Here is a 20872-nt window from a genome sequence, read left to right on the forward strand (position 1 = left end):
TTTTTAATATGAATTTTTTAATTGAATTTAAATTATATTCTATATTTAAACTCTTCATTTGAATCTATAATTCCATATATGAATACAATTATAATAAATGGCTTGATATTAGAGACTCTAAAAAAATGCATAATATTAGATTATATATAATAACAATCCTAACAAACATTTGTTAATAATTACCATAATTACACTAATTGCATTTTTTTTTTTTTTTTGAAAAGACACTAATTGCATTTGTTTGTATGTTAAAATGTGCACCACCTTTTTTAATGAAATGTTTCAACGTACTTATGTACACTAGCACATTGTAAATGTTTAATAGTTTTTTTTTAGAAAATAAATGTTTCATAGTTTAAGATAAATAATTTTCCTCAGGTACATTAGATTGTGCAACTGTATGATTCTAAATTTTTTTTTTTATTAGATTGTGCAACTGTATGATTCTAAATTTTTTTATTTATTTTTTTAAAAAAATCAACTATTCAACTTTAGATTAGTTTCTTCAACAAATAGTTGCATAGCTACGGTATAATGCAAACCATACAGTACTACCATTATCATTAAGTTTTTTCAACTAAATTCAAATAAGTGGAATTTCTTCTTAGTAAACTTTGAATAAGAATGGATAGAGTATTTTTTATAAAATCCTATTCAATTTGTTTTAATAAAAAAATTGAAGGGAATATTCTCAAATTCAAGTAAATATAGGTGGCAATTTTAGTTCGCATGTCAAGCTCACGTCATGTTAAATCATGAGTATTTGATTACATGTGTTAACACTAAATATGTTTATTACGCTCTGTTTATTTCGACGTAAAATATTTTCAAATGTAAAAAATTTTACATGTAAACATTTTCAGGAAAATTTTTTCAATTATTTGGATTGTCCTCAATACTAGAAAATGCAAATACAAACCAACAACCACCAATCACCACAGTCACCACCAGCCACCTAAATCACAAATTGGAGAGAAAAAATCAACAAAAGCCAGCTAGCCATCGCAGCACACCCTACCACCACTACCCATAAACCCACCCAGCCACCCACCGCAACCCCCAAGCCATCCCAGAAACCCATATCGTGAAGGAATGAAAAACTCACTCACTCTCAGCAATTCCAGATCAGAGATCTTGGCAGTGGCGTTCGTAGATTTCAAAACCACATCCAAGCAACGAGGAACGGAGCGGCGGAGATAAGGCTCACCTTGGGCCTCTCACAGTGACTTCTCCGATGACAAAACAGATCGAGATCTGATGGTGGTGCCACCAGAATGGAGGTGAAGGGTGGCAAAGGGTGTTGACAGAGTGGAGGCAAAGAGTGGTATGCTAGTGGGTGTTGTTGCTGGTTTGGGCAAGTGTAAGAGAGGACGAGTAAAGTATGAGAAAGGAGGAGATAGTCGGGTGTGAGGTTGTGAGATTTTTGTAAAATGTTTTACACTTGCTTTTTTGGTAAAATATTTTACAAATTTTTACGTACAAAATTTTAGTCAAAGTAAAATATTTTACAACTTTGACCATATTTTACATGCAATCAAACACTTGAAAATGTAAAATATTTTTCGTTTTAGTCAAAGTAAAATATTTTACAACTTTGACCATATTTTACATACAATCAAACACTTGAAAATGAAAAAATATTTTACGAAAAATATTTTACGTCGAAACAAACAAAGCCTTAAACACGTCAAAATTCATCAACCTTAGCACAACTTGTTTATTAAAAAAGTCAATTGTATCGACCCGTTTATCTGATTTTATCAAGCAAAAAAAAAAAAAAAATACAAATTTTAGTATTAATTAAATTAATCTAAACTGTGAAAAAAAATATATAAAATTCAAAGCTAACGAGTAACTCCATCACAAATAATTATTTAAAACTAAAGTATATCTTAATATTACAAATAATCAATCACAATATGTCAAACAAAATTAGCAACAAGAAGTCAACAATTAACAAAAAAAAAAGTCAACAATTAATAAGTAAATTGTCAAAAGTGTTCCATAAATTGGACATAGACACAACACATTTATTAAACAGTTCAATTATGTCAAATTTTAATAACCTTGTTTATAATTAAAAAAAAGAAAGGTGTTAATTGGAAAATATTAAAATTTAAAGTCCTTCGAAGTAATCAAAGCTTTTATAACTTGTTTCTATTTCCCACTCAAAGCCGCATTCTCTGCCTCATCTTCCCCTAAAAGTTACAATGATTTTTTAGTGGAGTTATTACGTATCAATATGCTAGAACCCTTTTCTGCTCCCTTATGTAGATGTGTGTTTGTTTCTTAAAAAAATAAAAAATAAAAAATAAAAAATAAAAAATAAAAAATAATTGTGTCACAAGAGTATACGGTGTACAGTAATAACTTACACCACCCACGCGGTAGAATATCTTGATGGTATAATATCTTTCCCTCTTTATTGTACGTTTGTTTCTAAAAAAAAAGAAAAACGCACTCCCTCACTCCCCTTCACAGCACATTTCACTATCACATTCCCTACATATTCAAATCCTCACTCTCACTCTCAGTGTCAGAGCCCCAAACCAAAAGACACACACTCTCTCACAGCTTCGAAAAATGTCATTGTCGCCGTCAATGGAGTCGCTGATCCTCCAACTCCACGAGATCTCCGCCGTGAAGTTCGGCAGCTTCAAGCTCAAATCCGGAATCACCTCCCCAATCTACATCGACCTCCGCCTCATCGTCTCCTTCCCTTCTCTCCTCTCCCAAATCTCCCAAACCCTAATCTCCTCCCTCCCTCCGACCACCGCCTACGACGTCGTCTGCGGGGTCCCCTACACGGCCCTCCCGATCGCCACCTGCGTCTCCGTCTCCCGCCAGGTACCAATGCTCATGCGCCGCAAGGAAATCAAGGACTACGGCACCTCCAAGTCCGTCGAGGGCGTTTTCGCCAAGGACCAGACCTGCCTCATCATCGAGGACCTCGTTACCAGCGGCACGTCGGTGTTGGAAACGGCGGCGCCGTTGCGCGCCGCTGGTTTGGTGGTCCGCGACGCGGTGGTGTTGATCGATCGGGAGCAAGGAGGGAGGGAGAATTTGGAGGAGAATGGGATTAAATTGCATTCGATGTTCAAGTTGACGGAGATGGTTAGGGTTTTGAGGGAGAAAGGGAAAGTGGAGGAGGAGATGGAGAAGACGGTGGCGAGGTTTTTGGAGGAGAATCGGCATGTGGCGGTGAAGGCGGTGGAGAGGCCGGTTAGGGTTAAGGGATTGGAGTTCGGAGAGAGAGCGAAGCTGACGAAGAATGCGACGGGGAAGAGGTTGTTCGAGGTGATGGTGCAGAAGGAGAGTAATCTGTGTTTGGCTGCCGATGTTGGAACTGCCAAGGAGTTGTTGGATTTGGCTGAGAAGGTATGGGAATTCTGGAATTCATAAAAGTCCCAGTTTTTATTTTTTCTTCTCCAATTTTCTTGGGAAAATTTAGTTTTTGTAGGAACTGGAAATTCTAAACAAAACGGTTTTATTAAGAAAAAATTCTTATTGGGTTGGATTTGGCTGAGAAGGTATGGGAATTCTAGATTTGAAATTCTCAGTTTTGTTCTTTTCCCACTTTCATGGGAAAATTTTACTTTTTTTAGCAAAATGAAATTCTAGACAAACAGTGAAAGTCTTATTAAAATTCTTTTCATTTTCGCAAAGGCTGATTTTTTATTCATTTATTTTTTCTCTAAGTTTCTCAGGATAATTTAGTTTTTATAGGAAAAGGAAATTCTAAACAAACAGTGAAAAAAAAAAAAAAAAACTTATTACCTACCATGACAACATTTTTTTTTATTACTTCTAAAATGTTCTGTTGTGAATTTTTTTTTTAATAGAATTCTGTTGTGATTGGTTTATAGTAAACGTGGTGTTAGTACTGGATTGAGGTAAAAGTGATGTTACTTCAAAAATATTGTGGTTCTTGTTCTTACCCACCATGTCATCTTTTGTGGATAGCACTCATTATGATGACCAGAATGGTTTTTTTTTTTTTTTAATCTTAGGCTTTAATTTTATGTTCATAGAGGAATAGTGGGTACTATACCTCAAAAGGAAGGTATCGTAATTTTTTCTTATTTATAAATATGTTATTTTCGAGAATAATTATCTAAAGACAGGTTTTTTTATTTTATTTTATTTATTTATAGGTTTGACCTATAAAAAAAAAGGTTTTGTTGAGGTGTTTAGTGTAGACCTATATATATATATATATATATATAAAGGTTTTGTTGGTTGTGGTTGAATATGAGGATGACAAATTCTAAGGAAGCTGATTTAAATGTTTTATTTTGTTAATTTATTGATGAAGACATTATACATTGACCATGCTAAGTACAAATTTAGAATATTATTTATCTATGCCTTACGTCAAAAACCCTCATGTGTTGTCAAATGTCGTGGTAACTGGAGATTTTATTTATTTATTTTTGATAAGTAAACTTTTATTGAAATAAAAAAGTAAACCACGTACACAGGATGTGTATGCAGTATACAAATCTAAACAGTAAAGGAACAAGCATCATTCATCTCAAGCATAGTATCAGAAGAGCATAGAGTGGAGAATTTATTAAGCAGGCTGCTTCTTGATTTTTGTAGTGGTACTTTTAACTGAGAAAGGTTATTGTTTTGTAAATTACAATTTGTTTGTGAAGTTGTCATAAAAGGAAAGACCCACTTTGGGAAAATGCAGTTCAAAAGGCACTCTGTGTATTATATGAGCAAGTAAATAACTTCAGTATTCATACATCATAACTCGTAACTCCATTTCTACAAGTATTTCACTAAAAGCTGAGTTCATCAGTGAAGATTTGAAATGCAGATTAAAATAAGTTGACCTTATTGGCTGATTCTGTTAAATTTTAATGCAGGTTGGCCCGGAGATATGCATGTTGAAAACCCATGTTGATATATTGCCTGACTTCACCCCAGATTTTGGTTCTAAACTTCGCTCGGTATAACTTGCTTATTTCTTATTTTATCCCACTTTGACAAAGTTGTCATTTGATAATTTATAGGTCATTGTTGTATCCTTAAAGCCAATCTCTGATCATTCCTTTCATTTTGCCATTTCCAAGGGTTAGATTTAAGTAATTTATTAAAGCATAACTTCATGGTAAATTCTGTTGGAGTGCAGATATAATGATTTTACTTTCATGTTGAATTAACAAATGTTTTATTTATGAAAAGATGCTGTTTTGGTAATTTTGTTTTCCCTCTATGTTAATTAAATAACATACTTACAAATCTCTCTTTTTGAATTGAAAACCTAGCTATTGTTTCAAACTGTGTAACAGATAGTGGCCTTGCTAATATTTTGAAACTTTTTGCTTTTCTGAATACGTTTCACCTATACTCTGTCATGTGGCTCCTATTATTTTTTGTTTAGTAGACTTCACTGCCATTCATTGCTCATTGTGCTTTATTCTTTTGAAGATTGCCGATAAATACAATTTCTTGATCTTTGAAGATCGTAAATTTGCAGACATTGGTAACACAGTGACGATGCAGTATGAAGGGTGAATGAACTTTCCTCTATATTTTCTTAAATTCTTTTCTGTTGTATGCTTGGCCTCCTGACATCTTGTGGCTCTGTCGTTTGCAGAGGTATCTTCCATATATTGGATTGGGCTGATATAGTCAATGCTCACATAATCTCTGGTCCTGGAATCGTAGATGGACTGAAGTTGAAGGTTTAAATAATTGTTTTATATAGACTTTAATAACTTTTTTATTTTTATTTTTACTTTACTAGTTAGCTGGATCATAGTAAGGCCTCATAGAATCTCTAATTTTGAGCACTCTTTTGTACTGTACTCAGGGTTTGCCTCGTGGAAGGGGCCTGTTGCTGCTTGCTGAAATGAGCTCTGCTGGTAACCTTGCCACAGGAGATTACACTGCTGCAGCAGTAAAAATTGCTGAGGATCACTCTGATTTTGTTATTGGCTTCATCTCAGTTAACCCAGCATCATGGCCAGGGGCACCTGTAAATCCAGCACTCATTCAGGCAACCCCTGGAGTCCAAATGGTAGCTGGTGGTGATGCACTTGGCCAGCAATACAACACTCCATATTCTGTAAGTTCTGATCAGTGTTCCCTTTATCTCTGCCTGTTGTTGTACTTTTTTTTATTGGTGTCTTGACCTGATTATAGAGCAATCATCATAGAATGGATGTCATAGGTTTTAAATCCCATTGTCTCTTTGAAAAAAAAGGTTTACACATGCACTCAATGGTCATGAAGACATGAACGCATGCCTTGCCTTCCATATAGAACTTAGTGAAGGAGGTACTAGTTCAAGTTTAGCAAGAGCTCATTGCCATACTTTTTCATCTTTATTTTCTTGGCAAAAAAGTGAAAAGATCTCTTAAGTGGGGGTGAAGGAGAACCAAATTCTGGCTAAGTCCAACATCACGAAGGTAGAGGGAGTCATTGTGCCTTATATGGAGGCCTTGGATTCTTAATTGGTAAGATAAGAAGCATTTTAAAATTTTGAGGGATGAGGCTCTGTGTCACTCCCAAAGAGAGTAATATCTTGCCAAGTGATGAGTTGGGGCGTGACAGAAATAACTAGTAAACCCCAAAATATGGCAACTTGTTTTCTTATTATGTACTTTGTTAAAAAAATTTATTCAAGTCCTTTAATTTTATACTTTGTTATTATTACTTCTTAAAAAAGGGATATATTATCCTTGTGGCTAGATCTATTAGACTGCAGGACTGTTTCTGCATATGTTTTACCATCTATGATTCTTAAGTTTCATAAGTGGAACTATAAATACTTATCAAACTATGGTAGATGATAGACTCACATTCCATGACTATTCTTCTCTTGATTTTGAGTTGAATTTCTGTGTCTTGTTATTACAAATTGTCGCTGCTGTCATAACTGAGATAAATCATATTACAGGTCATCTATGACAGAGGTAGTGACATAATAATTGTGGGTCGAGGAATAATAAAGGCAGCAGACCCTGCACAGGCTGCTCGTGAATACCGTCTACAAGGATGGGATGCATACTTGGCTAAATGCATCTAACTTTATTTAAATCTGCTCCCATGGTTTGCTTATGCTAGTATGTTTTGCTCATTGATGGATGAGTAAAATTTTTGTCTAATTTAATGCATGGATTGTGCAATAAGTTATATGAAAGACCTGAAGCTTGCAAGGTATTCTCAAAACATTATACGTTTAAGTGCCATAATTTTGTTCTGCTTGATAGCGTTTTTTGCAAGCATTTCTGCACTCACTGCTAGTAAATGCTTGTTAGTATGTATTTAGTACTATACCTTTTTTTTGTGGAGAATTTATTTTCTCCGTTACTCTCTCCTGCAATACATGTACATATTTGAGAGTAACCAACGACAGCTACAAAACGCCAGAATTTTAATTTCAACTTCAACGCATAAAATAAACTATTATATCCGTTCTTGTGGTTTTATTTTTACTCTTGAAGGTTTCAGCTGTATTCCAAGGTTTTTTACTATAAGCGTTACTCCATTGCATTAGAGGAGGGTCAGTACTGTATAGGATTGGTTGAGGATTTAATTCTCTCGTATCTGTATGTCCTTTTAGGAGGGGAGCTAATTTGAGGGGTTCTCTTGGGGTTTTATATACTTATTTTGGTTTAAATATTCCTCTTAAGTATGGAGTTTAATATATGATGATGTAAACAGTAGGTCAAAATTTGGGTCTGACTCTTTAGGTGAGAGCATTAAAGTTCTCAAATTAAAAGGGAAGTTATATTTTACCACTCTAAATTATACTATTGATTACACTTTACATCATAAATTTATCAAATTCACGTTTTGTACTTTAAATTATGACTCTTATTATACTTTGTACCTTGACATTGAGTATTATGATAACTTAGATGGAAAAATATGACACCGTGTGAAAAGACTTAATTACTCATCTTTTCAATACTTTAAAAACAAAAAATCAATTATACTTTACTATTATAAATTATATTCCTGATTAAAATTTACACCTTAAATTTTGAATTTTCTTCCAAGTTAACAAAAAAACTTATTGTTAGGTGTAAAGTGTAGCAAGAGACATAGTTTGTGGTGTAGAATTTGAATCCAAAAAGTTTAGTGTGTAAAGTGTAATATAATGTATAATTTAGAGTGATAAAGGATAATTCTTCTCAAATTAAACTCAAACCCCCGGACGAATTAGCCAATGCAATATAATCAGTTTTATGTTTCCGAAGGAGAATCAAATTAAAAGCAGTTAGATATTTGAACGTAACTGAACAACTTAATGTACAACACCAATCAATGTTTATAGTTTATACACCAAAGTAACAGTATATAAGTTAAAGGCTTATCAATGTTTATAGTTTTTATACGTTCCTCTCTTTTCAACCTACCTCTAAATAAGAGGAGTAATATCTTCTTTACTCTTCTCCCATCTTCTCTCTCTTTCTTTTAATTTTCCTTTAAAAAGAAAAAAAAAAAGAAAAAAAAAAGGGACAAAGATTTGGAAACTCTTACCCAAATCTAGATATACTCACAACATGACTTCCCAACCATCACAATGACTGGCCAACTCACCCCAATGCAAGCTGAACTAGCCATAATCCAAGCCATTGTACCTCTGACCTAAAATTCTCTCAAACAAAACCATATGCCACCAATTTTGACTTCATAGCAACCTGACATGCTATCATTTGCTTCCCACCACCACCACCTCCTGAGGAAAAGATCAATGCCAATTGAAACACCAATAATTGTGTCACACCCCCACTATTGTCGATAAACAACGCCCTAGTCATGCTTTTTGCCCAACTATTAATTTCAGACCCCACAATCAACATCTCCATCAAGTCCACCATTGTTGACTCTTGCACCACTACTATTCTTTTCCAGCCTGAATATGGCATTGTTTGATTGAGATCTTCAACCATTACCTTTTATATTTAGGAGGTGTAACAATTGGGTTGACCAACTTTTATTGGTTTTTATTTAGGCATATTATTGACATTACACTTTTATTTAACAATGACTTGCTAGTTTTTTTTTTTTTTTATGCAAACTAATTGAATCAAAAGTGCATGAAGTTCTAGACCTTTTATAAAGACTATGAAAAAAAAAAACACTACAATATATTGATTGATATTTATAATGAAGTAAATAAAAAATTGTAATTAATTATCATGCAAAATCTAATATAAAAACAAACCATAATTTATTTTTTCATTCTTAGTTTAATTTATTCAATAACCTTTAGTATTTTTTCATATTTTGAACTCATGTTTACGCTCAAGATTCTCCATAATCTCAATTAACTATAACTATATTTTTCACATCATTATAATAAGGAAACAAAGTAACCAATTCATAGTTACTAACAATCAAAGAATGTGGGTGCTAGCTCAACTAATAAAACATTTTGTAATCGAATTCGAATAAGAGATATATGGTTCAAACCCTGCATACACAAAAAACCAATTGTAATAGCCTAATGATAGACACAAGATGATAAAAACAATCATCATGGAGTAGATGTCATAAATTTAAATTTTACCCTATCTAAAATAAAATAAAAAGTCATAGCATGATATTTATCTAAATACATGAAGTTTAGATATTTATTTTTATTTCTTAAAATAAATTAATATAAAAGTGTATGGAGTTGCTTTGGTATGGTACAAGGACATTAGGTGTTTTTTTTTTTTTTTTTTTTTAATTTCAAAAATGTGTGTGTATATATATGTGTATGTATGCATGCCTGCATTTTTTTTGTGTGTAAAAACTTGGTGTCAGAATATTAGATCCATTGATTGAGTTGCCATGACCCGTGAGAAAGGGGGAAAAAAAAAGGATTAAGGGGGCTAATTGTTTAATGTAGGACAGTAGGAGGATATATTTTTGGCTTTGTCCCCGCCGGTCAAGCAGTTTGGTTATAGTAGGAATGCTTACTTGGTTTCTTTTTTTTTCCTCATATCAGGAGGGGTCAAGACCTTAACTTGGTAAGTATTTAAAAGACTTTTAAGGGGGGCACTTGCCCCCTCTCGTCCTTAGCTCCGCCCTTAATATTTAATGTGGTATGATGCACTGGACCTAATGGGATGCTATCATGTGACAATTCTTGAACACATGGTAGCATTCTATCGAGTTCAATGTACAAGATATTGGATTCGTTGGGATGATGCCATATGGTAATTCTTGGATACATTGTAATATCCTATCGAGTCTAGTGCACAAAACATTGGACCTAAACTGAACGTTATATGTTATAAAAATTACAAGAGAGTGGGGAGGGAATTTTTAAAAGCCAAGGTTTTATTAAAAAAAAAATGATAATATTTTTGTGGGGGTAAAGTTCATCAGTCAACAGTGGGCCTTGGCACCCATGCGGGGCCCAACCATAACAAGAAGTGAGGACATGGCCAGAGGACTTCCAGCCCAACCTTGCTGGGCCGGGCCGGGCCTGTTTAAGAGGCATCCGAGGAGGAATGTCTCCTCGGACGCATCAAATGGGAGTCCAACACACACCCTTCACATAGTGGGAAATCGTCCCAAATCGAAGGAAAATGCTGGACGCACAGGGGGGCAACCACAACTGCCGCATTAAATGCAAGGAAAATACTTTTCCAGCCGCATTAATGTGGAGAGGACAGGAGAACAGTATTATCTTGGCCAGTGCAACTCACAGAAAAGGAGGATGATGTCCTATGGGACAGGCACTCAAGTAGAGGCCCAGATGATCAACAAGTGGAGGGTCATTATCATTCGGAGGATGCTATATAAGAGAAGAAAACCCCCATGATCAAGGGATCGGAAGCTGGAGAGCAAAAAGTAAGGAAAAGAGAGAGAAAAAGAGAGAAGTTCTGTAAGAAAAGCCTAAGTTGTTGTTCCATGAACTGTTATCCCAGGAGGCTTAATAAAACGTTCCCACGTTTAAATGGTTGCATGGCTTACTAACAATTACGTGCACTCTGTCTTGACCTAGTTCTTCGACCCACTCTCTACAAATTCATTGTTGAGGGTCTTTTGGGCCAGAATCGCCTGCTCACTGGGCCTGGGCCCCAAAATCCACCCTTACAATTGGCGCCATCTGTGGGGAGAATTTGTGTCTCGACAAGTCAACAGTAAGAAATGGAAGGATCAGGCCCGCGCCAAACCGGACGTGCAGATTCTTAACGGCAGGACAATTTTTTAAATGTCGAACGAGGGAACGACTAAGATAACCAACGAGAGGGAAGCGTGAACACCTCTTATACGAGTAAAAGCCGTTCAAAGGGGAAGGATCATGCATCCTATGAGAAAAACGATCGAAAGGCTTTACGAAAAGAGATTGATGACTTAAAGAAAAAGCTGCGCCGAGCACAGCAGAAACGTCCTTTACCCTCCTCGGGCTCTAGCAGTGACGAGGATAATGAATATCGGCGAAGATCAAGAACCCCCCCGAGCGAGACCTTTTCCTACGAGGAAGAGAGACCTCGTAAACGCAGCCATAAGAGCCCATCTTACCAAGGCCTGGCCAATGATGCCATGAGTAAGGCCCTGGATCGCATCTCCCAGTCGCCGTTTACCCGTAGGATAGAGAGGGCAGCGCTTCCTCGGCGGTTCCATCAACCAACGTTTGCTATATACAATGGTCGGACCGACCCAGTGGAGCATGTGAGCCAATTCAATCAAAGGATGGCCGTCCACACCAAGGATGAGGCGCTAATGTGTAGGATATTCCCATCTAGCTTGGGACCCATGGCGATGAGATGGTTCGATTCCCTCCAGCCGAATTCCATAGATTCCTTTAAACAGCTGACGCAGGCTTTTGGTTCCCGTTTCATCAGCAGCACTAGAGCCCCTCGGCCCCTCGACTCCCTCTTATCCTTGTCCATGCAGGAAGGAGAGACACTGAAGGCCTACTCGGATAGATACTAGGAAATGTATAACGAGATCGATGGGAAATATGATGACGTCGCCATCAGCACGTTCAAAAGGGGCTTGCCGACAGAACATGGCTTAAGAAAGTCCCTCACTGGAAAGCCAGTCACCAGCGTACGCCAACTCATGGACCGAATTGACAAGTACAAAAGGGTCGAGGAGGACCAGCAGATGGGAAAGGGTAAAGCGAAGGTCGTCCTTCAGGAGAGGAGGGACTTCAGATCGGAACGATTCAACAACGGTAACAGGCCGAGAAGGGACTACGTAGAGCAGTCCGGATCTACTGGGTCTCAGGCAGTCCATGCTGTGTTCCGAGAACCACTTCACAAAATCCTAGAGAAGGTGAAGTATGAGCCTTTCTTTCAGTGGCCGAACAAGATGGCTGGCGACCCTTCGAAGCGTAATCAGAACCTGTATTGCGCATACCATCAGGAGCCCGGTCACACTACTGATGATTGCAGGAACCTGAAGAACTATTTAGACCGGCTCGTCCGAGAAGGGAAGCTGAGACATCTGCTGCATCGCTCTGAAGGATGGCAAGAACCATCAAACAATGAAACCAGACAAAGTGCATCGAGGCCACCCATTGGCACAATTAATGTCATTCTCGCCGCTCCTGGGAGGACAGGCTCTGTCCCCTTCAGGGTAATGTCAGTGAGCAGTTTCCCAACTAAGCCAGATGACAGGGAACCCAAGAGGGCTAGAATGAGCGCCACGCCACTAATCGGGTTCACGGAGGAAGACAAACAAGGAACTATCCAACCCCACGATGATGCCCTGGTCGTGATGCTCAGGATAGGAGGTTATGACGTTAAAAGGGTGTTGGTTGATCAAGGTAGCGCGGTGGAGATAATGTACCCTAATTTGTATAAGGGATTAAACTTGAAGCAGGAAGACCTGTTGCCGTACGATTCCCCCCTGGTTAGCTTTGAAGGAAAGGTCATCATCCCGAGAGGCATGATTAGGTTGCCTGTGCAAACAGACTCAGAGGTGGTAGAAGTGAACTTCATTGTCGTAGATGCCTACTCCCCTTACACAGCCATTGTGGCCCGGCCATGGCTTCATACTCTAGGGGCTGTGTCGTCAACCTTGCACCAAAAGGTGAAATATCCGTCAGGAGGTCAGATTAAAGAGATAATAGGGAACCAGGGAGTTGCTAGGCAATGCATGGTGTAGGCAATCTTGCGGCAGCAGGATCGCATAACTTCCACGCCGGCCAAGAGCGGCTTATAGCAATTAATGACTACGGTCCCAACTGCGGGCAGTGGAGGACCAGCCATGGAGGTGAACTGTGAGGAGTTGGAGAAAGTACTCGTTAGATCTGACCCTGAGAGGTTTTTTCAAATTGGTTCGGAATTGCCGCCCCAAGAGAAGTCAGCGCTGACTGCCTTCCTCCGACAGAATTTAGACATGTTTGCTTGGGACCCCTATGAGGCCCCCGGGGTCGACCCAGATTTCATCTGCCACCGCCTTAATGTGAACCCGGCCGTAACACCTAAGAGGCAAGCTCCTCGACGACCGTCGAAAGAACATACCGACGCCGTGATAGAAGAGGTCACAAGATTGAAGAAAGCAGGGGCTATCAAAGAAGTCTTCTATCCCGAGTGGTTAGCCAACACGGTGGTGGTAAAGAAGAAGAGCGGGAAATGACGAGTCTGCGTAAACTTCACCTACCTAAACAAGGCGTGCCCAAAGGATCCCTTCCCTATGCCCCGGATAGATCGATTGGTAGATTCAACTGTCGGACATCCTAGAATGAGCTTTCTAGACGCTTTTCAGGGCTACCACCAGATACCCTTGGCCGCCGAAGACCAGGAGAAGACTGCTTTTGTCACCCCAGTTGGGAATTATCATTATAAAGTGATGCCCTTCGGCCTAAAAAATGTCGGGTCAACCTATCAAAGGATGATGACCAAGATGTTTGAACAGCAGATGGGTAAAAACATTGAAGTGTACATAGACGACATGGTAGTTAAAAGTAAATTGGCCCCCAACCATATTGACGACCTTGGCAACGTTTTTCAAATACTAAGAAAGTATAAACTACGGCTGAACGCAACCAAATGTTCATTTGGAGTGGGATCTGGAAAATTCTTGGGCTATATGGTGACTCACAGAGGCATTGAGGCTAACCCCGACCAAATAAGAGCCATCCATAACTTGCAGCCTCCTCGGAACCCTAAAGAAGTCCAGAAGCTTACTGGTATGATATCAGCTTTAAACCGTTTCATCTCGCGCTCAGTAGATAGATGCAAGCCATTCTTTCTCCTATTACACAAGTGGAAAGGATTTGAGTGGAATGAAGACTGCGCTGTAGCTTTCCAACAATTAAAGGAGTACCTCGCCCGACCACCAATTATGTTCAGTCCAAATGCCGACGAGGTTTTGTTTGCCTACATTGCGGTAGCCTCACATGCGGTGAGCTTGGTGCTAATCCGAGAAGACAACGGCACACAGCGACCGGTCTATTACGTTAGTAAATCACTACAGGAGGCAGAAACACGTTATCTTCCCCTCGAGAAGGCTATCTTGGCTGTCGTGTAGGCCACGCGAAAGCTTCCACACTACTTTCAAGCGCACACTGTGGTGGTGCTGACACAACTCCCCATAAAGTCTGTCCTACGCAGCGCCGATTACACAAGCAGAATTGCAAAGTGGGGAACGATCTTGGGTGCTTTCGATATTAGGTACATGCCTCGTACTGCTGTAAAGGGCCAGGTCCTTGCCGACCTAATAGCAGAGTTTGCAGAGCCCATGCTAGAGGAACAAAACGTGGCGGGACCTCTAGGGGCTGATGAGAAGATGATCAGCATGGTCTCCCAGCATGAAAACACCTGGTGGAAAGCGCACGTTGATGGCGCAGCGAACCAAAGGGGCTCAGGGTTAGGACTTGTCCTGCTCTCACCTGAAGGGATAACCATAGAGAAGTCATTGAGACTCGGGTTTGCAGCCACGAATAACGAAGCCGAATATGAGGCGCTATTGGAAGGAATGGGAATGATCCGGAAGTTGGGGGGAAAATCCATAGACATGTTCTCGGATTCAAGACTTATTGTGGGGCAGATAAATGGGGACATGGAAGCAAAGGACGAAAGAATGCAAGAGTATCTAGTTCGGGTTAAGCACCTGCAGACCCAATTTCATCACTTCCGCCTGACGCATGTACCCAGAAGTGGGAACACTCATGCTGATTCTCTCGCGACGTTGGCTACCTCCTCGGCTCAACCCCTACCCCGAGTCATTCTGGTAGAAGAGGTCCTCCGTCCATCAACAGAAAAGGCAAATGGGATTGGAATACATAACATCAGGGCAGGACCGAGCTGGATGGACCCTATCGTTCTGTACTTAAAGCATGACACATTGCCAGACGATAAGGTTGAGGCTGGCAAAATCAGGAGAAAGGCTACTCGATTCTGGTTATCGGAGGACTGCCAGCCCTTATAGCTTGGCCGGGGTCCACCAAGGATCGAGTGAGAGGAACGTAGTCCAAAATCAAAGGAGCCGACCGTAATTGTCCGTCCTCGCTCACGAAAATCTCAGATCGCAGGAGGAAATTTAGAGCCGGGACGTTGACCAAGCTCAGCCAAGGGGATGTTCGCTCCTTGTCTGCAAAGGCCGTTAAAGGGTTTGTGTTAGTCCGAAGAGGCATGCAACCAAACCAACAAGTTTAAAAAGGAAAAGAAAGAAAGAAAAACAAAAAGGGGGGAGAGCTTGAAACTAAGGTCCTCCCCACGAAATTTAACTCTATGACACCCCACCTGGCTCTCCTGCCCTAGTCGGACAGTGAAGGCCGTCATGCCATGGTCCGAAGACGATCAGATGGTCGTCCTTCAAGCCTTTGCTGGACTTGGGAAGACAGAATATCAACCTCACTTCGTCAGTCCTGGACTTTAGGTAATATGAGTCGCTGAGCTTATGGCATTCATAAAGATGAACCACGTCGTGCCATGAAAGGCCGAGGTTCATCTTGTCGTTTAAGGCGTTGGCGCACCCCAGGATCCGGAACAGGTTCGCGGTGCACTGGTGTGGGGCCAACCTATGACAACGTAGGTTGTCCCTAGTTATTCTCCCCATTGGAATCGTCATTCCTCCTTCCACAAAGGTTATCATTGGAATTGCGACTTCCCCCGTTCTTCTCTTGAACAAAATTTCCTCCTGGTGGCAATACTCTAAACCTACCTTCGGTGGAATACGATACTTCGCCCTGAAGCCCGCCATACCGGCCGGAGAGTTTACCATTTCTTCAAGCCTACCCATCCCCTCTAATCCTAGACAACGTGAAGGCAGTTTGTCTAATGAAGAGTAACGAAGAAGAAGCGTGCACTTACGGGTAAGAAGCTTGACGAAATCTTCAAGAGAACGGCGGCGAAGGTAAGAACGCGCTGAAGGAGAAGGCTCTAAGGTGTTCTGAATACTGGAGTGTTCGTCAAAAGCGAGGAAGGAACGCCTTCCAAAACCTTATATACTCAGAGGGAGTTGGACAGACACACTCCCGCCTAGAGCAAAGGAAATGTTGTCCACCGTTGATCTGGTCTCCAACCGTTGGATTGAAAGAACGTATAACCCCAAAAGCTGCAGTTACTTCCCCAGGGTCAATAAATGCCTGCAGCATTAATGAGGCACATAAAGGCACGCCTCCGCACGTGCAAAGCAGGGATCCCCAGCGAACTATCCAGTGGGTATCAAAATCCCGCCTTTCCTCCTCGGATCAAGAAGAAAGAGTCGGAATTTTGAGGGGCTATTGTGGGGGTAAAGTTCATCAGTCAACAGTGGGTCTTGGCACCCATGCGGGGCCCAACCATAACAGGAAGTGAGGACATGGCCAGAGGACTTCCAGCCCAACCCTGCTGGGCCGGGCCGGGCCTGTTTAAGAGGCGTCCGAGGAGGAATGTCTCCTCGGACGCATCAAATGGGAGTCCAACACACACCCTTCACATAGTGGGAAATCGTCCCAAATCGAAGGAAAATGCTGGACGCACAGGGGGGCAACCACAACTGCCGCATTAAATGCAAGGAAGCTACTTTTCCAGCCGCATTAATGTGGAAAGGACAGGAGAACAGTATTATCTTGGCCAGTGCAACTCACAGAAAAGGAGGATGATATCCTATGGGACAGGTACTCAAGTAGAGGCCCAGATGATCAACAAGTGTAAGGCCATTATCATTCGGAGGATGCTATATAAGAGAAGAAAACCCCCCATGATCAAGGGATCGGAAGCTGGAGAGCAAAAAGTAAGGAAAAGAGAGAGAAAAAGAGAGAAGTTCTGTAAGAAAAGCCTAAGTTGTTGTTCCATGAACTGTTATCCCAGGAGACTTAATAAAACGTTCCCACATTTAAATGGTTGCATGGCTTACTAACAATTACGTGCACTCTGTCTTGACCTAGTTCTTCGACCCACTCTCTACAAATTCATTGTTGAGGGTCTTTTGGGCCAGAATCACCTGCTCACTGGGCCTGGGCCCCAAAATCCGCCCTTACAATTTTGAATTTTGCCGACTTCACTTTGGATTTGTTGATACTATATTTGGCTCATAATCATTTTCTTCTAGAAAATCTGTGGAGGATTTTGAAGATTCCTTTCTCTTTTTGACTTCCATTTCATCATCACTACTATCAAATGATTTTGATAATTATTCTTGAAGCTTCCCACCATTTGATGCGAAACGTAAGGAAAGGATGGGGTGAAACGTGTTGGAGGAAAGTATCAGGGTATGTTTGGTAAGAGTATTTAAATATAGTTTTTTGTTTTGCAATCTATAAAATGATGGGTCTTACACTTGAATTTATTATTTGACTGATATTTTTTAAATATAGTTTTCAAAAAACTATATCTTATTGTGGGGCCCGGCCCAAAATAATGGGCTAGTTAAATACGGGCTCGTCCGAGAAGCATCGTGTCCGAGGAGAAGCCATAGCCAAAACATTATTCAAGCCCAATTGCAGTAAAAGAAACCTGTCCGAGGAGTAACATCTCCTCGGACATTATGAAGTCCGGACCAAGAGCTCGCCCCAACCATTGCAGTTCATCCTCCAAGCATATAAAAAAGAATAAAACCAAAAATATCTCATGGAAAGCTGCCACCACCACATTAAATGTGTCACAACCACCCTCTTGGCCGCATTAATGAGGAAAAGACCCCTGAACAGTACTACCTTGGCCACTGCAACTCACAAGGGAGTGATAAGGGTGTCTGATAGGACAGGTGCTCAAGTGGGGGCTTAGATGATCAACAAGTGTAATGTTCAGATAAGAATGAGAGAGCTATATAATGTAGTGGAGTCCACCAAAGAGGGGGACGAAAAATGTATTCGGTACTCAGGAAATAGAATCTTCTGTTTGATATCCATGCTTGTGTTTTTGTTTCTGCAATAGTATTGTCCATGCATCAGACTGACTAAGTTCACTGAGGCTAAGTTATTTGACCCATCCTCTACAAAGATCTATTGTGTATTGCGCCTTGGGCCAAGGCCTGATCAATAGGGTTTGGACCAGGAAAATCGTGCAACTACACTTATTTTCCTGGTTTAGAATAGGATTTGGAATTTCTCAAAAAAAAGGAAAAAAAAAAAGAATAGGATTTGGAAAACTGCTAAAAGAATGTTTTCAAGATATAGAAAATGTTTTTAATGATATAGTTGTAAATAAATTGAAAATAATGAATTCCACATATTTATCCAAACTCTTTTATATCTTAGATTAAGGAGCTTATTTTTATTACAAAAAGAATTCTCACACTTCAAATTTGAAACTTATTATTATGATTTATGATGAGCTCTACTCTCTTATCAATATCCACAAAAAAAGGGTAGTCTACAAATTCTACACTTTACTTTTTGTAATTTTTTTTTTTTAAATCTCAAAAATAGAAATGGTCTCTCAAACAATTATTTCTTATTTTTAGTATTTTGAAAATTGTTCTTAAAAGTGAGAGCCAAATACTTATAATATAAAAATTATTATCTAAAAACTAATTTCAAGTTCAATTTTTTGAAAATTGTTTTTATACTATTTTGAAGAAAAAAAATCCTCCTACCAATTAAGCCCTTAATCTCACTCACAAATCCAAAGATAAACTAAATTGGACCCCAAAAATAAAAATAAAGAAAAAGAAAAAGAATATTGAAATTTCTATATAAGAAATCATCGTTGTTCAAAAGTTTGGAAGGCTTGCTTAACATGTGGGACGCTAGATTTGATTGCTTAATACGTGGAAGCTAGATTTTAGTGACTCCAAAATAATTCCAAAAAATAAAGAAGATAAGAATAATGTTATCTCTACTATATTTTTATAATATTTTTACAATAAATCATATATGATAGATTGTTACAGATTATTATTGATGGGTAAAAAAATAATTTCAATAGTAAGATTAAATTATAACCAATTACATCTTATTATTATGGTAAAAATATCACTTTTGGAATAAACCATTATATGATGGATTTTTTAATTTCTCATCGATGTAAAAAAATAAATTTAAAAAAAAAATTAAAAGAAAAAAAAAAAAAAAAAAAAAAAACTCCCATTGTTTTCTAGAAAAAGAAGACAAAAGTAAAGGAAGAAGAAATGGTCTCAGCAATCGTCGTCGCTGTCGGCATTCAGACAGAAACGGTCGTTTATGAAATTGTGCAAACCAACTAACGTGCGCAACACAATCTAATCTACTCACGCGCACGTGCCAACTTGTTTGAATTTAAATTTAAATTTAAATTAATTATTAATATTAGTGGAGAATATTATTCCACTGCTTGCATTGATCCCACGCGCCATTAATTTTTTTTCTTTTTAGACAATATTCCTAATTTTACTAAGCTAATTAATAGTTTCTAATTAGATTAAGATTTAAGTAGAGTACTTAAATAATTACATAACTAAACCTTAAGAGGGAAACTTAAGGAATAGTACCTAAAGTACTGTACCTAAATTTTGTTCTTCTAATTATATTCATGAATTATATAGCAATGGTTCGAGTTTTCCTAATTCTTCAGCAACTTATTTTTATTGGTTTATTTGCTTAAAAAAATATGTTGAATAAAGTACAATTTCTACTTCCACCCAAAAAAGAAAAAGATATTTTAATTTTTTTTAAATGATATATTTTTTAAAAAATTTATATATTCTCTTTTCGAATGAAAATAAGATGAAGCAAAAATACCGAACGTAAATAATCTTATATTAAGGAGAAAAATTATGAAAGTTTTGTTTACTGTGTTTGGAAGTTTATTAAAGAATGAAATGGAAGTTTATTAAAGAATGAAATGAAATTGATACTAATTAGTTTTCTCCACTCCACTCTTCTTTGCTCCATGTGAGATTTTCCCATCTCGAAAAGGTGAAGCAATTTGGTTTTACTCATCCAACATATCTTGCACTTTTCCTTGAATGCGTATATATGCTACTCAAAGTATCTGTTTAATATATTTAAATTTTTAAAATTTTTTTTTTATACATATACTATTTATAATTTTATTTGTTATAGATATTATATTACTATCTCGCAAAACACTTATGCTCTCTCTCTTTTATCTGTACCTCATTAATATTGAAGTCAATTGTTTATCAAATATCTATATATAGATATTGAAGTCACCTTATTAGGAATTAAAAGATTACTTCTAAACTACCCTATCTTTGACTTGCCTCACTCCTATCTTGCACAGGTTTTTCCTGTCCTAAAAAGAGGTCAAAGTAAGGACAAAACACCCTTAATTTGACTCACCCTATCCTATGGCCATCTTTAAGTAGACCATAAAGGAATGAAATAGAATACTACTTAGATTTTTTTCTCTTCTCTAACATGTTTGGAACTAATTAAAGAAATCACGAAATAGAAAAAAGAATTATAATTTTGTTAATGTGCTCTTTAAATTTCATTTTTATTTTCTTAAAATAGGTATAAAATGGACTATTGCATGTTAGCTTATTATAATAGTGGACTTTTTATATTATAGATATGTTATATGCTTTT

General features: G+C 38.3%; 3 protein-coding genes across 3 annotated transcripts; all 3 read left to right on the forward strand.

Moving 5' to 3' along the window:
• Positions 1–2483: 2483 nt before the first annotated feature.
• On the forward strand, positions 2484–7401 carry LOC115987785 (uridine 5'-monophosphate synthase-like). The gene is made up of 6 exons (XM_031111387.1): positions 2484–3378; positions 4875–4958; positions 5440–5522; positions 5609–5696; positions 5825–6079; positions 6914–7401. The coding sequence occupies exons 1-6, from the start codon at positions 2584–2586 to the stop codon at positions 7040–7042; spliced, it is 1434 nt and encodes a 477-aa protein (XP_030967247.1). The 5' UTR covers positions 2484–2583; the 3' UTR covers positions 7043–7401.
• A 4878-nt stretch (positions 7402–12279) lies between these two features.
• LOC115984654 lies at positions 12280–13077 on the forward strand. The gene has a single exon (XM_031107676.1). The coding sequence runs from the start codon at positions 12280–12282 to the stop codon at positions 13075–13077; it is 798 nt and encodes a 265-aa protein (XP_030963536.1).
• Positions 13078–14004: 927 nt separating this feature from the next.
• Positions 14005–15345, forward strand: LOC115984655. Its single transcript, XM_031107677.1, has 2 exons — positions 14005–14441; positions 14529–15345. Exons 1-2 carry the CDS (start codon positions 14005–14007, stop codon positions 15343–15345), a joined length of 1254 nt encoding a protein of 417 aa, XP_030963537.1.
• Positions 15346–20872: the final 5527 nt, after the last annotated feature.

This window comes from Quercus lobata, chromosome 4 (assembly GCF_001633185.2).
Source record: "Quercus lobata isolate SW786 chromosome 4, ValleyOak3.0 Primary Assembly, whole genome shotgun sequence".
In the NCBI taxonomy this organism is placed as follows: domain Eukaryota; kingdom Viridiplantae; phylum Streptophyta; class Magnoliopsida; order Fagales; family Fagaceae; genus Quercus; species Quercus lobata.

Coding starts and splice junctions, on each gene's coding strand:
- LOC115987785 (XM_031111387.1), top strand. CDS start 2,584: ATGTCATTGTCGCCGTCAATGGAGTCGCTGATCCTCCAACTCCACGAG. Junction 3,379..4,874: donor TGTTGGATTTGGCTGAGAAG/GTATGGGAATTC, acceptor ATTTTAATGCAG/GTTGGCCCGGAGATATGCAT. Junction 5,523..5,608: donor GTGACGATGCAGTATGAAGG/GTGAATGAACTT, acceptor TGTCGTTTGCAG/AGGTATCTTCCATATATTGG.
- LOC115984655 (XM_031107677.1), top strand. CDS start 14,005: ATGGTGACTCACAGAGGCATTGAGGCTAACCCCGACCAAATAAGAGCC. Junction 14,442..14,528: donor AAGGCTATCTTGGCTGTCGT/GTAGGCCACGCG, acceptor TGTCCTACGCAG/CGCCGATTACACAAGCAGAA.
- LOC115984654 (XM_031107676.1), top strand. CDS start 12,280: ATGGCTGGCGACCCTTCGAAGCGTAATCAGAACCTGTATTGCGCATAC.